Below are 14,721 nucleotides of genomic sequence, written 5' to 3' on the forward strand. Positions count from 1 at the left end.
AGGGAGAAAAGGGAGGGAAAGAAGGAAGGAAGGAAGGAAGGAAGGAAGGAAGGAAGGAAGGAAAGAAAAGAGAGAAAAGGGAGAAAAGGGAGGGAAAGAAGGAAGGAAGGAAGGAAGGAAGGAAAAGAGAGAAAAGGGAGGGAAGGAAGGAAGGAAGGAAGGAAGGAAGGAAGGAAGGAAGGAAGGAAGGAACAATCAATTGCTGGATCTCACAGCTACATCTGAGAATGAACTAAGCTATTATTTTCCAGAAGCTGCAGGCAGTCCTCGACTTACAACCACTACGAAGCCCAAAATTTCCATTTTTATATGAGACAGTTGTTAAGTGAGTTTTGCCCCCCTGTACGACTTTTATTGCCACACTTATTAAGGGAATCCCTGCCGTTGTTACGTTCGCGGCCCAGTTGTGAAGTGCCATCTGGCTTCCCCAACGACGGCTCATTAGAAGCTTGTAAAAAAGAATCCACATGACCCTAAGACATTGCAACTGTCATAAGTATGAGTCAGTTCCCAAGCGTCCAAATTTTGATTCTGTGACCAGGGGGATTGTTGCCACAGTCATAAGGTTGAGCAACGATCATTGGCCAATTTTTTGGTGCCATTGTAACTTCGAATTGCTTGTAAGACGAGAACTATCTCTAGATCAACAGTGCTGGAAATCGTTGCTTTAATTCGGCAAGATTCTGTCTATAGGTGAGGAATGATAAAGGAAGCTGCTGTTCTGGCCCAGCTTTCCAAGCATGACAAACCCTCTGTATTTAAATTAATGATTCCTTTATTAGGAGCACCAGCAGCCCTGCCAAAAAGTTTCTCTCTCTCCGCAGGCTGACAGGTCTGTCTGGCAGGGAGATGAATATTTGTCTGCCACACCTGCTCATCTCTGTCCCCTGCCTTTTATCCCCAGAGCTAGGGTGGAGATTCATTAGCAGTGGTGGCTCTTCCGTCTCAAGGATGAGCCTATAGATTTCCACTGCTCTCCTCTCCTCTGCCTTCTGTGCATCAGGCACTGGACCCAGCTTTTCCTCCTGGGAGCTGTTCACTTTCCATCTGAGGGCTGACGGCCGGCCCAGGATCCACCCCTCTCCTCTCTCTCTCTGCCAGCTCCATTCCCTCTTCCCCCTCAGAGATCTCAGGTTGCCTTGATGTTGGCCCTGACTCCCACGGCTCCTCCTCTTCCTCTGATTTGGCTGCTGGAGGGACCAGTGGCTGACAGGCCACAACATCTGGTCAGAAATAACACTGCATGTCTTTCGTGATTCTTGGGTCCCAACGAGTTGTTTTTAACATATTTCCTTTTTGTCTGACATAACCAGATACCAAAACTGTTGTTCATTCCGCTTTGCTTGATGTTACCTACCTGTTCAACTACAAGGAAAATAAACTCACCTATGCAGGTGATGTCCAGGCAATAAATGCCTTCCGGGGTGCAAATGCTGCAGGAGACGGAGACAAAGGCATCCGTGAATTCGTTGTGGAACATCTCCGACCCCCCTAGCTGGGTATCCCTGCATGCAAAGCCCTCCCACCTAGGTCAGGGGTCCCAAACTCCTGGTCCATGGACCCTTGTCAGACTGCAGCATGCCAGAAACTCGTCCATACAAACAAGCGAAGCCCCAACCACGGGATGCAGGCAGCATATGAAATCATGCCACCTCCGGTCCACGGAAAAACAATGGAAGTGGTCCCTGGTGCCTGAAAAGTTGGGGGTCTCTGATCTAGGAGAGGTCTACTTAGTTTTCTGTGGAGGACAAGGGGTGGAGGGAGATCACTCACCACTGCTGGCACTCCCCCAGGAGCCAGGTGCTGCCCAGGCTGGTCTCCCGGCCCTCGTGCAGGCACAGAGGTGGGCAGGGGTCCAAGGCACAGGGGTGGGTCTGCACCTGCTCCTTCAGGCAGTCGGGGGCCCAGGAGCCGGAGATAGGGGTCCTGTGTGGGACAGAACATTGCAAACCATCTTTTAAGTTCTCCCTGAAAATCCCACTTCATAACTGCTGGCCCAGTCCAGTTATCCCACTACTTCTGCAGTCCCATCTATGACAATGGCCCCCATAGCTTCTGACCCCTATCTGGGGTCCTTGAGGTTCATCCTTCTCTTCCTCCACAAAGAGGTTCAAGCATTAAGCTTCAGTTCCCCATTACAATTCTCAGATTTGGGTAGTCCTTGACTTATGACTGGTCCCTTAGGGACCACTTGACAGATCTCCTCAAAAGGTACTTGCAACCTGGTTCCAATAGGTGGCTCTCTTCCCCAGGGTCATGTGATTACATTGCGAGAGCTCAGCAACTGACTTGCTGCTTGCGGCAACCCGGGATCGCGTGATCACAATTTACATCGTTTTTGCCAAAAAAATGCCATTTATTTCCATTCTTTGGCAAAAAACACCTCATAGTGAACAATGGGTTCGCTTAATGACCACTGTGAAAGAAGCTTCTAACATCCGGTCGGTCAATTTACAACTTACGGTTTTCATCGACTCGTCATCGTAATAGGCAGGGTTGCAAACTGGAAAGAGTTTCAGTTGCTGGAATTCTGGCAGCTTCACACCTCTTGGCTCCATAAATCTTGTTAAATAAATCTTGCTAAAAACTACTAATAGCCTTCTTTAACAAGATTTATGGAGACAGGAAGGGTGAAGTTGCCAGGATTCCAGCAACTGAAACACTTTCCGGTTTACAAGTCATCTATGACAGGGGTCTCCAACCTTGGTCCCTTTAAGACTTGTGGACTTCAACTCCCAGAGTCCCAGAACTCTGGGAGTTGAAGTCCACAAGTCTTAAAGGGACCACGGTTGGTGACCCCTGATCTATGACCATGTATTTGGGGTGGAGATTTCCTGGTTTTCCTCCTAACAGCTGTCTTAGCATCTGACGAGGACCGAGAGCTTCTCAGTTGGAGAAAGGAGGATTAGAGGAGGTGGATCTCTTGAACCTCTTTCTGTGTGGGAATCAACTGGCACAGAGATGGCTCCTGTCTTATTGCCTTTTGGGATGTGGCCCTCAATGAGGAGGATATCTGCTCCCTGAGTCCCAAGGTCCGGTCCCCTCCCAGAGGCTGACTTTGCCCACGGTGCCTTGGTACCAGCCTTGCCTGAAGCGGGTGCGCAGGCCGTTCCCACAGGTGACGCTACACTGGGACCAACTGGACCAGAGACTCCAGGTGCACTCGGTGGGAGAGCAGGTGTAGTTGGTGCAGAGAAGCCTCCCTCCAGGGGCACAGGTGCAGTTATTGCAGCCATCGTCATACTGGCTGCCCGGCGCCCAGCTGTGTCCTTGGGCATCGGTGCACTCACAATGGGTGAGGGGAACGCAGATGCCATCCTGCTCCAGGGTACCTAACAGAGAGAGCCAGGTGAGCAAAAAAAGCAAATCTGGATCTAGGTGTCAGTTTTGGAAGGCGATTTTCTTTTTGCTTCTTAACTGCCACATATTTTAGCTGGGGAAGTTGGGAGGGGGTTGTTGTTGGAGCGGTAGAAGGTTAGTCATAACAACATTCCGTATTCAAGGACTTTTGCCTGCCTGATGGAGACTGCCTGAAGACTGTATCCAATTGAGTGTGAAGAGTTGATTGGACAATGTGATGAACTTGTTGGGTGTGGGGCAGGGCTGTGAACTGTCAACGAGGTGTGGAAAACCTGGAAGCTTTCAGTTTTGGGTTTTCCAAGCTGTGCCAATATGACATCTCTAATAAATTGGAACTTTGAGGAACCTCAGGTCTCAGAGCTTTATTTGGTTGGGGGTGTTCCTTGGAACCCTGACACTAGGCCTGAATTGGCCTTGATTGTGTGGTTACCTGGCTAGGTAACATCCTCAGTGCAAAGGAATTTGGGGTTCATTGCCCATTTATAGTTTGTGAGAGGATTGGAGTGTCTCAATAGTTCTTTGATGAGAGCATGGGTGTCAAACTCGTGGCATTACGTTGCTGTCACGTGATGTTTTGTGATCGTTTTCCCCTTCACTAAACCAGGCGTAGATGTGGTCAGCACGTGACGCATCCAGCCTGCGGGCCACGAATTAGAGTATTGTTTTCTGCTTGATAGTTTGTCTGGTGTGAATCCCTGCTTATCTGTGTGTTGGCTGGTGGTGCGGATGTACTCTGAACTTTCTGTTTTCTTCTTCAATTTTCATTGAATCATTCAATTCAATGGTGTGTAAATATGTTTTTTCTCTATGTATCTATTGATGGCTGATTTGTCTGAGAATCATCTTCTAGCATAAGCAGGGATTCGCACCAGACAAACAATCAACAAAAGAACCCAGTACTCTAATCAAGGAACCACCAAAGAGAAAACCTCTTCCCACCACCAACTCTAGCAGGCAAACGACCCTACAGGTAGTCCTCGACTTACAACCACAATTGAGCCCCAAATTGATGTCACTAAATGAAACATTCATTAAGTGAGTTTGCCCAACATTACGACTTCTCTTGCTGCAGTGGTGAAGTAAATCTTTGCATTTGTCAAGTTAGCAACACGGTTGTTAAGTGAATTGGGCTTCCCCTATGGTTTTGCTTGTGAGAAAGGGGATCGCGTGACCCAGGACACTGCAAACCATCCTAAATATGAACCAGTTGCCAAATGTCTGAATTTTGATCATGTGACCCCCTGCAAGGGTTGTGCAACAAACGGTCATCGGTCACTTTTTTCAGGGCCAGTGGTAACTTTGAACGGTCACTAAATAAACAAAGCTTCCTCACCATCGGGGCAGCGACAGCCAGGCTCGCAGGCTTCCTTCTCCTGGCACACAATGCCTTCCTGGAGGTCCCAGCAATGCCGGGGGCACCGGTTGGCACACCCCACCCAGAGCATCATGGGAGGGCAGGATTCCTCTGCAGAACAAGAGTGTCTGTTACAATCAGAAGTCTGGAAAAGCGTCAGGAATGACCAGATTGTGACCCCCATCTGGAAAGGGGTCTATTCAACCTGGATAGAATAAGAACTCCTGCTGGAACAGGGGGCTGAACTAGAAGACCTTCAGGGGTCCCTTCCAGCCCAATGATTTTATATTCTATGTCCAGCTGCTAACACCGCAAACCCTTCCCTCCACGTACCACAGGGCTGGGGGTTGCAAACTCGCACGTGGTACTTCTCGCCAGGGCAGTGGCGCCCTCCATTTTTGGGGGGCGGGCTGGTGCAGGTCCTCGTGCGGGTGGAACGCCCACCCCCACAGATCCGGTCGCACCACGACCAGGGGCTCCACTTCGACCAGGCCCCGTCCACTGCAGCAGAGATACAAGGCAAGGAAGACCCACCCCGATCCCTGGTTAGTTATGGGTCAGCTTCTGGGCTGTGTGTGCCCTTCTCTTCCCAGCCTCCAACCAGCTCCAACCGGGGATGGCGTTTTTTCCCCACACAGTTCACCTGTGGAACCCCTTGCTACAGGAATGATTGGATGCAGATAAAAGCACAAAAGAGGGGAATTGTTTTTCTGCAGTAGCTTTGCCAGTGAATTCCCCCCAGGGGAAACCTCCTTGCCACCTCATCTTGGGGAAGACCGAGGCCCCAAACGTACCTTTACAGGCTGGCAGGTTACAGAAACGCCTCTCTAAGTTGGCTGTCAGGATGTCTTGGCACCAGTGCCCACCTTGGCCGGGAGGGTGGTAAGTACGCAGGCGCTGCTGCTGCCCGACCCCACAGCTGCGGGAACACTCGCTCCAGGGGGACCAGCGGTTCCAGGTGCAGTTCAGGCCGAGGCAGTCTTTGCCCTCGCACACAGGAGTCTCTAAGGGGGCACCAGCGGGTGAAAGGAAGTGTGGGCACCCCTCAGAATGGCTTGAGGAAGAAGGCCAACCGAGGGCCTTTTTCGAGCCATTATTTAGCAAACCCAAAGAGCCAGGACTCCACGCGCGAGCGATGCCGCCCACCTGTGCACTGCGGCAAGTTGCATTCTCTTTCCTGCACGGTGTCTCCCGTGCAGCCGCTTCCTCTCAGGCAAAACCGCCGTCGGGTCTTGATGGCAGGGAGGTCGGGATCGCTGCAGGTCTTGGAACAGGGCGTCCAGGAGGACCAGGGGGTCAGGCCGCCATCTTCAGCCCCTGCCAGGTGGGGAGAGAGAGGCCGGCCATGTCAACAGAGTCGCCAGGGTTGAGTTCCCTTCCTTCCCATCACCTTCCGTTAAAACAACAAGTACAGGGTTGCCCAGGGCTCACCTGGGGTCGCTGGGACTGGTCCTATTGTGGTGTGGGTCATTTCTGAAACACAAAATGCAACACAGGGGGAGGTTAGAAGATTTCCATCACCATCATCATCATGTCATGTGCAAAGCACATTGTGCAGCAAGTATTTTCCAGGGTTTTTGATCGTTGGCAGCTTCTTCGGTTTTGATCATTTGCAGTCTCTTCGGTTGTGATCGTTGGTAGTTTCTTCGGTTTTGTCCCCAAAAGACATTAATCAAAATCTAACTTAAGTGTGTGGGCCCAGTTTTCCAAGGCCAGCCTTGTTTCTTCTATGTAATTTTTAGATACCAGTCTTCAGACGTACATAAGATACGTCCAACAAGCCACGTTTGAAGTTTATGTATTGTCTAAGATTGTGAAGATAGCAGATTTCAGAGGCAGGAAATTTGAGGATTTATACTGTGGGAAATAAGGTTATGGTTATTTTTCTCTCTCTCTCTCTCCTCACTTGCTTGCTGCCTGGGGAATTCTGGGCATTGAAATCGACACTTCTTGAAGTTGCCAAGATTGAGAAATGCTGGAATAGTGGAGGCAAAATAGCAGAATAACAAAGTTGGAAGGGACCTTGGAGGTCCTCTAGTCCAACCCCCTTCTCAAGCAAGACACCCTTAACCATTCCAGACAAATGGGTATCCAATCTTGTCTTAAAAACCTCCAGTGATGGAGCACCTACAATTTCTGTGGGTGATATAGAAGATGCCATAGAACAAGGGTCCCCAACCCCTGGGCTGCAATCCCGTACTGGGCTGCAGCCTTCTGGGAACCGGGCAGCGGAAGCGTCATGTGAGCAGACATGTACATGAAATATCTGTACAAGTGGCTTGTGCACACAACCATCTCGTCTCCCTCCCACCGCTGTTGACATTGCCAGTCCGCAGAGCCAGAAAGGTTTGGGACCACTGCTATAGAATATGTTCCAATAAATTATCTAGATTATTATGGTCTGCTATGTAGGGTTGTCTACCGGTGGAGAAAGTCCCAAACCGCGGTGGCCATTTCTGGCCTTCACCTTTGCAATCCAGAGTCTGGCAGTATTTGATGTCTGTCCGAGGGCCAACACAGTCCTTCCCGCTGTTGGCAGGCTTCGGATGGGTGCAATCGCGTGTCCTGGTCATGTTGCCCAGCCCGCCACAGGTCAAAGAGCAGGGAGACCAGGGGGTCCAAGCCGTGAAACCACCGTCCACGTTGCAGAGGGCAAACATGCAATCCAGCTGGCCATTGCGACAGGAGCTGGAAGGAGGGGAGGAAAGAGAGGGAGGCATCAGGAGGCGTTTGCCCGGATGTAGGAGGATAATTGAATTCCAGGAATAGACGTAATCCTTGACATACGACCACAGTTGAGCTAGAAATATCTGCTGCTAAGTCAGCCAGTTTTGATCATGGGACCACAATCATAAACATGGGGGGGGGGGGAAATGGTCTTTTATTTCAGAGCCGATATGGAACGGTCACTAAATGAACTGCTGTAAGTCAAGGACGGTTTGTATCACACAAGGGTATACGTGGAGGGTATAACCTACAGGTTGTTCTAAACATACGACCATTCATTTAGTGACCATTCAAAGCTACAATGGTTTGTAGGGCTGTTTTTCACACTTAATGACCGTTGCAGCCTCCCCAGGGTCATGTGATCAAAATTTAGAGGCTTGGCAACTGGCTCATGTTTATGACGTTCGCAGCGTCCCGGACTCACTTGGCCAAAATTCGGACACTTCGCAACTGGTACCTACTTATGATGGCCGCAGCGTCCTGGGGCTTCACACGATCCCCTTCTGATGAGCAACGTCAGCAGAGAAGTTGGATTCACTTAATGACCATGTCCGTACCATAATAAACTGCAGGGATTTGCTTAACAGCTGGCATAAAATGGGGCAGACCGCGCTTTCGAATTGCCTCATGGAGCAATAGAAATTTGGGGCTGAATTGTCATCATACGTTGAAGGCATCCAAAATGTTGTCGTATTCTCTCCAAACTGGAAGGTCCTGGCTGCAGGAACTCTCCTCCCCTCCTCCAGGGGGACAGGAAGTAAACCCAATTTTCTGGCGGGGGCGGGGGAGAGGGGATACTCACCAGTTGCTGCAGGCGGCAGAGATGATACTGTTGGGGTGGACTTCTTCTTCTGCGGAGACGTGTCGGCCTTCAGCAGTGAGGATGACCAGAGGTGTGTCGGCCGAATGTCTCCGAAACCCCTGGAGAACCTCCTCACTCAGGACACAGGGACACTCCTGGACCAGGAAGAGAGAAGATCAAGGGTGGTGTGGAGGTCCCTGGGGAAAGGTGAAGTGTGGGTCGAGAAAATTTCCCGCACATGGGGGGCTGTGCTCCATCCTGGCTTTAGAGTGGGCTTAGCACTGACTGAGTTTTCCACAGATGCTTTCAATCCTGGACAGTTTTGGTAGCCCTTCAAAGGGACCGGAGGAAAATTCGTCTGGCAGAACTTTGAGATTCTATCTGCCCGCCGGGAGGAAAGGTTGCAGAACAGCCACTTCGTGCTCTCGGCACAGAGTGTGATCACTTCACTCTCCAAGCTGGGTGATTTTGTGGCGGAGGTTTCACGACCCAGCTGGAAGGGCGTTACCTTGAATGTAAATCAACAGCAACCCCACTCCCTTCTACTACTGATGTGAATATCTAGTTGGGTCGCGAAATGTCTGCAAGAAAACCATCAAGCTCAGAGCACCAAGGACCGCACAATCCTCGTCCCTCCTCCTCTTCCTCCTCCTCCTCCTCCTCCCCCTCCTCCCTGCAAACCCTGCTCCTTTGTAGCACTGATCCCTAGTTGGGTCATGAAATATCTGCAAGAAAACCATCCAGGTCAGAGAACACCAAGACTCAATAATCTTGAGAAATATGCAGCTTCGGGGTGCCCAGAACATGGCAGCCTCTGCTCTTAGTCCCAAGGTGCCCTCACAGGAACACCAACCTCTGAATTGCCCCAGAGCAACTCGTATGCAATAGTGCCAACCTGGACGCATGCCCCCTTGTGCTGGTAGGTGCCCGCCGGGCAGTGGCACCCTTCCTCGCAGCCGTCCGAGAAGCAGTCCATCTGGTGGGTGAGGTGTGCGCAGCTGTAGGGACACCCTTCTTCGGCCAGGCACTCCCGGTAGAGGCGCCCCACGGGGCAGCCCACCTCTGAAAGGGGGAAGGGGTAGGTTAGCACCCAGAGCCCATAGGCTGCTGTAGAGACACGCCGTCTCACCCCACAATTGGGTGAAGAGGGGTCTCTCCTCCATTTCTGTGTCTCATCCTGCTCCAAACACATGGTCATTGAGAAGAGAGGAGGGGAGTGGAGAGAAGAGAAGAGAAGAGAAGAGAATAATAGAACAGAACAGAAGAATAAGAATAAGAATAAGAATAAGAATAGAATAGAATAGAATAGAATAGAATAGAATAGAATAGAATAGAATAGAATAGAATAGAATAGGATTTTGTGGGTCTTCTAGTCCAGGACTAGTTCAAGCAGGAGACCCTATACTATTTCAGACACAAGTGACTGTCCAGTCTCTTCTTAAAGATGTTCAGTGACGGAGCAACCACAACCTATGGTGGCAAGCCGTTCTACCGGCTAATTGTCCTCACTGTTAAGAAGTTTCTCCTTAATTGTACCTTGTACCTTGATGAACGTATCTTTTCTTTTATGTAACACTGAGAGCATATGCACCAAGACAAATTCCTTGTGTGTCCAATCACACTTGGCCAATAAAATTCTATTCTATTCTATTCTATTCTAATTCTACGTTGCTTCTCTCCTCAATTCGTTTCCATCCATTGTTTCTCCACTTGGCTTCTGGTGCTTTGGAAAATAGCTGGATCCCCCTTCTTCTTTGGGGCAGCCCCTTAAATACCGGAAGAACTGCTATCCTGTCCTCCCCACTATTTCTTTTCTCTAGACTGGCCAAACCCAAATCCTGCCACCATTCTTTGTATGGTTTAGTCTCCAGGCCTTTAATCCTCTTGGTTGCTCTTCTCTGCACTTTTTCCAAAGTCTCAACCTCTTTTTGGTGACCAAAACTGGATGTAGGATTCCAGGAGTGGCCTTACTAAGGCTTTACTAACACTTCATGTGATTTTGACTCTCTGCCTCTGTTTAGACAGCGGAGGATTGTGTTAGCTTTTCTGGCTGCGGCTGCTGCATTCGGCTGAATCACGTTTAAGGGATCGTCCACTAGGACTCCAAGGCCCCTCTCCCAGTTACTGTTTTCGAGCCAGGATTCGAACCAGAATCCCCAGCCGGACGTCCCTCTTACCCCACTGTATTAGTGGCACGCCATCTGACACCTGGCATTGGTTTTGTGTGTGATGACTAAAAGTGGATGCAGCATTCCAGCTGCAGTGGCATTGTGAACTGTGCAAAATCAAGGCAAGACTGGATGTTGTGCGAAGGCGTTGTGGTTATAGCAGGGGAAGGTGATGAGAGTTGCGCGAAGGGACAACCCTGATCAGAGACAGCAAAACCAGAAGGATGTTGGTTGGGTGCCTGCCAGCGGACTCACCGAGACAGACGTGCGTGTGGCAAGTCTTGCTTTGTGAGGACAAACCCCGGCAAACTGGCTGGTGACAACGACGGCTGCGCATCTGCTCTCCTCCCCCACAGGAGACACTGCAGGGGGACCAGGGGGTCCAGGGGTCCCAGGCTTCCTCCTCTGGAGAGGGCAAGAAAAAGAGGATGACATTGGGGGAATCTCCCTGGAGAATGCAGCTGTTGGCGCTTCTTCCCTGGAGGCTGTGCCAGTGTGTTTTGGGGTGGGGGGGGTTGGTCCTGGGGGCCACCTGTCCTCCCTGGACTGTGAATTTTGAGGGGACAGGCCAGCTGCCCAACTCGGGGTCAGAGGACACACAGCAGAAAAGGAAGAGTGCTCCCCCCGCCATTGCAAGGCTATCTGTCTCTGGATACCCTGCTGCCCCGCTAGCCAGGCGAACCTGGGAATGTGACAGGCTCCTCCCACTGAAGAAATTTGCATAGCCCCACCCCTGAAATCTAGGGGGGGCTGGGGGGGACTTCCTCACATTCAGAAAAAGACACACAAGGGAGCAAAGCTGTGCGACACACCAGCTTTTTGTATGCAAGAGACCATTCGACGCGTCTCTTAACCTTGGCTATTTTAAGTGGCCTGGGCTTCAACTCCCAGAATTCTCCTGGCCAGGAGGAATTCTGGGAGCTGAAGTCTACCCTTCTTGAAGATTGGGAAGCACGGCTACAAGGGGTGGCCCTCAATTTCCAGAACCAGAATTTCTGTTGCTAAACCGAGATGGTTGTTGGGCGAGTCTTTTTTTTTTTTTTTTTTGGCCATGGTTGTTAAGCCAATCAAGCTGTTGTTGAATGAATCGGGTTTTCTTTACTGACTTTGCTTGTCAGGAGGTCACCTAAGGGATCGCATGATCCTGTTCAAGGAAATAAGTAAAGGTTCTTCTTTTCTAAATTGCAACAAATGTAATGCCAAAGTGCAAGACTATCTGTCTGCTGTTTCCTGACTATGCAAAGTGACCACAAATGGTAATGAGTGGAGACAATGTGTTGTGACTTGCTAAGAGCTCCCGAGGAGACAGGAACTTAGGCCTTGGACAAAAATTGCTATCAGGAGGCAGGAACATCAGCCCAAGGTGAAATTTACAAGTAAATAAGATAAGATATTAGCGGATGGATAGAAATTGTCAAGATGACCTTTCAAAGTGTAAAACAACTAAAAGGATAAAGGGGAATTGGGAGGGCGTCTTAGGCATGGCCTGCATTGTGAAGGGGTATAAATTATGTATCTTACTTTAGCATTAATTGTCTAGTATATTAATATTTTAGATAAATTGATTCATTGTCTAAGTGATTAATTAATTACTGTTATTAATGCAGCTTTAATTAATTAATTGCCTATCATATTGAATAGTTATTGTTATTGATTAGTGTGTCACTGATTACCAACAAATAAGAGATTAAGTAATCCATACCAGCAAATAACAGATTATACATCCACAGAACAAATCCACCATGCCAAGCAAAGGATCCAAAAAAGCCACCACCAAAACCTCCCCAATAGAACACATCTCTGCCAACAATGACCTAGACGACCCCGAACATGCTGTAGATGTTCTGCAACTATCAATAATAATGATGCAACTTTCCATTGTAATTGCAAAACCTCTAAGCATAATTGTTGAAAAATCTTTCAGTACCAGCACCTTGCCCTAACAATGGTCACAAGCCAAGGTCATCCCTATCTTCAAAAAGGGAGACCCCAGCCTAGCTGAAAATTATAGACCAATCTCTTTTATGTTGCGTCACCTGCAAAGTGATGGGATCAATCATTAACCAATTACCCTCTACCTAGAAACAAACAACCTACTTTCTATCAAACAATTTGGTTTCAGAAAAAAATTATCCTGTAGTCTACAACTACTACATTGCAAAAACATATAGACTACACATCTCGATCAGGGCAAAGTAATAGTCGCAGTTTACATAGACTTCTGTAAAGCTTTTGATTCGGTGGTACACAACAAATTACTTCTAAAACTAAAATCCTATGGCATTTCTGGACTCCTACATGAATGGAGAGCTGCCTTCCTGTCAAACAGACAGCAAGTGGTCAAAATAGGGAGCACTCTATCCAGTGATGGGATTCAAGTAATTTAACAACCAGTTCTCTGCCCTAATGATTTCTTCCAACAACCAGATCACCAAACTGCTCAGAAAGCTAACAACCGGTTCTCCCGAAGTGGTGCGAACTGGCTGAATCCCACCACTGGCTCTATCCAACCCTGCACATGTAAGTAGCGATGTTCCCCAAGGCAGTGTTTTAGGTCCAACACTCTTCATATTTTACATAAATGACCTTTGCGCTCATATTAAAAGCCTCTGCGTTCTCTTTGCTGATGATGTTAAACTATTCAACACTACAGACAGTACAACCACCCTTCAGAAAGACCTTGGCTATGTGTCAGATTGGTCTAGTAAGTGGCAACTTCAAATCTCAACCAACAAATGCTCTATCTTGCACATTGGCCAAAAAAATTCAAAACATAAAATGCAAATTAGATGGGCATGACGTTATAGATGACCCTCACTCTGTCAAGGAACTTAGATACAGCTCATCTGTCTGGAACCCGCACTGCATATCAGACAAAATACAATCAAGGGAGTCCAGAGATACTTCACAAGAAAAGTCCCTCCACTCCTCTGCTCACAATAAAATACCTTATGCCACCAGACTCCAAATTTTGGGCTTAGACAATTTAGAACTATACTGACTTCAGTCTGACCTAAGCATAGTAGATAAAATTATCTACCACAATGTCCTACCTGTCAGTGACTACTTCAGCTTCAACTACAACAATATATGAGCTCACAATAGATACCAGCTCAAGGTAAACTACTCCAAACTCGATTGCAGAAAATATGATTTCAGTAACAGAGTGGTCAGTGCCTGGAATGCACTCCCTGACTCTGTGGTTTCTTCCCCAAACCCCCAAAACTTTAACCTTAAACGGTCTACTGTTGACCTCGCCCCATTCCTAAGAGGTCTGTAAGGGACGTGCCTAAGTGCACCCTTGTGCCTACCGTCCCTGTCCTAATGTTCCTTTCTTACTTACTCTTTCCATGTATCCCAATTATGTTTATATTTTTACCTGTTATCTTATACAGTATATGATTGACAAATAAAATAAATAAATAAATAAAATATATAACTTGAAAACTGCTTCTTGCGCTCTTTGAACTCAATCCATTTGGAAAGAGTCTAAGAGGCCATGCTTGCAACCGCTTTTTTTTTTAATTTTCATGTTTTTCTCCAACAAATCTTTGATTTTGTTAACCAGACTTGTTTTCAAGTTGTGAGTATCAAATTTGGGGGTTTTAAATCCCACACCGTCATAAATATGAATCAGTTGCCAAGCATCTGAATTTTGATCATGGGACCTTGCAGATGCTGTGTTAGTGAGGACTAGTTCTCAGTCTCTTTTTTTTCTTGGTGTCATTGTAACTTCGAATGGTCACTAAATAAAACATGAACAAACGTGAATATACGTGTCCCAGGATAATGTTTGCGGGATCCAATCTGTGTCAGTCAGATTATGTCTTCTGAACACTCGGACTCATGCCGAAGTCCGTTTTCAAGGGAGCTCCCTCTAGCAGAGTGTGTCTGTGCCATTCTGTGTGTGGTATTTATAGTGCCTGTTGTGAGTGGCTTTTACAACAGTGCCCCAACTCATCAGTAGCCTCAGGCTGCCATGAATAAGAACAAACATTAAACTTTGCAGCAACTAAGATTGTCGGCCGAGCAGGCCCAAAAACAGCCAGGGAAGTGGTTGAAACCTGGGAAATGGGTCCCTCATCAGTCAACAGCTGTGCTGAATTACCAACAGTCTATCAAGGACTTAGACGGCGATGGCTGGGCAGCACAAGTAAACGTCAGCCAACCACTTAACAGCCAGACAGCCACACACCTCAGTCAACAACTAAAAAGCCTCACAAACAACTGACGCCATCTAAATACCGCATCTGGAACAGCGTACACTTTGCTAGAGAGAAGGATCAGCCTGTGGATCGGCTCCAGCACGA

At 48.3% G+C, this 14,721-nt stretch overlaps 1 protein-coding gene across 1 annotated transcript in view; it reads right to left on the reverse strand.

The window, feature by feature from the left end:
• The window catches only part of LOC131198296 (SCO-spondin-like), a 139,980-nt gene that overhangs the window by 18,094 nt on the left and 107,165 nt on the right, over nucleotides 1-14,721 (reverse strand). The window contains exons 80-91 of the mRNA XM_058182783.1: nucleotides 10,667-10,816; nucleotides 9,139-9,305; nucleotides 8,244-8,398; nucleotides 7,182-7,402; nucleotides 6,146-6,187; nucleotides 5,861-6,031; nucleotides 5,509-5,718; nucleotides 5,048-5,215; nucleotides 4,694-4,825; nucleotides 3,089-3,332; nucleotides 1,774-1,926; nucleotides 1,387-1,433 (exon numbers count right to left, since the gene is read on the reverse strand). Coding sequence (XP_058038766.1) covers nucleotides 1,387-1,433; nucleotides 1,774-1,926; nucleotides 3,089-3,332; nucleotides 4,694-4,825; nucleotides 5,048-5,215; nucleotides 5,509-5,718; nucleotides 5,861-6,031; nucleotides 6,146-6,187; nucleotides 7,182-7,402; nucleotides 8,244-8,398; nucleotides 9,139-9,305; nucleotides 10,667-10,816 — 1,860 coding nt within the window. The remainder of the gene's footprint in view (nucleotides 1-1,386; nucleotides 1,434-1,773; nucleotides 1,927-3,088; nucleotides 3,333-4,693; nucleotides 4,826-5,047; nucleotides 5,216-5,508; nucleotides 5,719-5,860; nucleotides 6,032-6,145; nucleotides 6,188-7,181; nucleotides 7,403-8,243; nucleotides 8,399-9,138; nucleotides 9,306-10,666; nucleotides 10,817-14,721) is intronic.

The sequence above is a fragment of the Ahaetulla prasina genome, chromosome 4 (genome assembly GCF_028640845.1).
Source record: "Ahaetulla prasina isolate Xishuangbanna chromosome 4, ASM2864084v1, whole genome shotgun sequence".
Classification (NCBI taxonomy): Eukaryota; Metazoa; Chordata; class Lepidosauria; order Squamata; family Colubridae; genus Ahaetulla; species Ahaetulla prasina.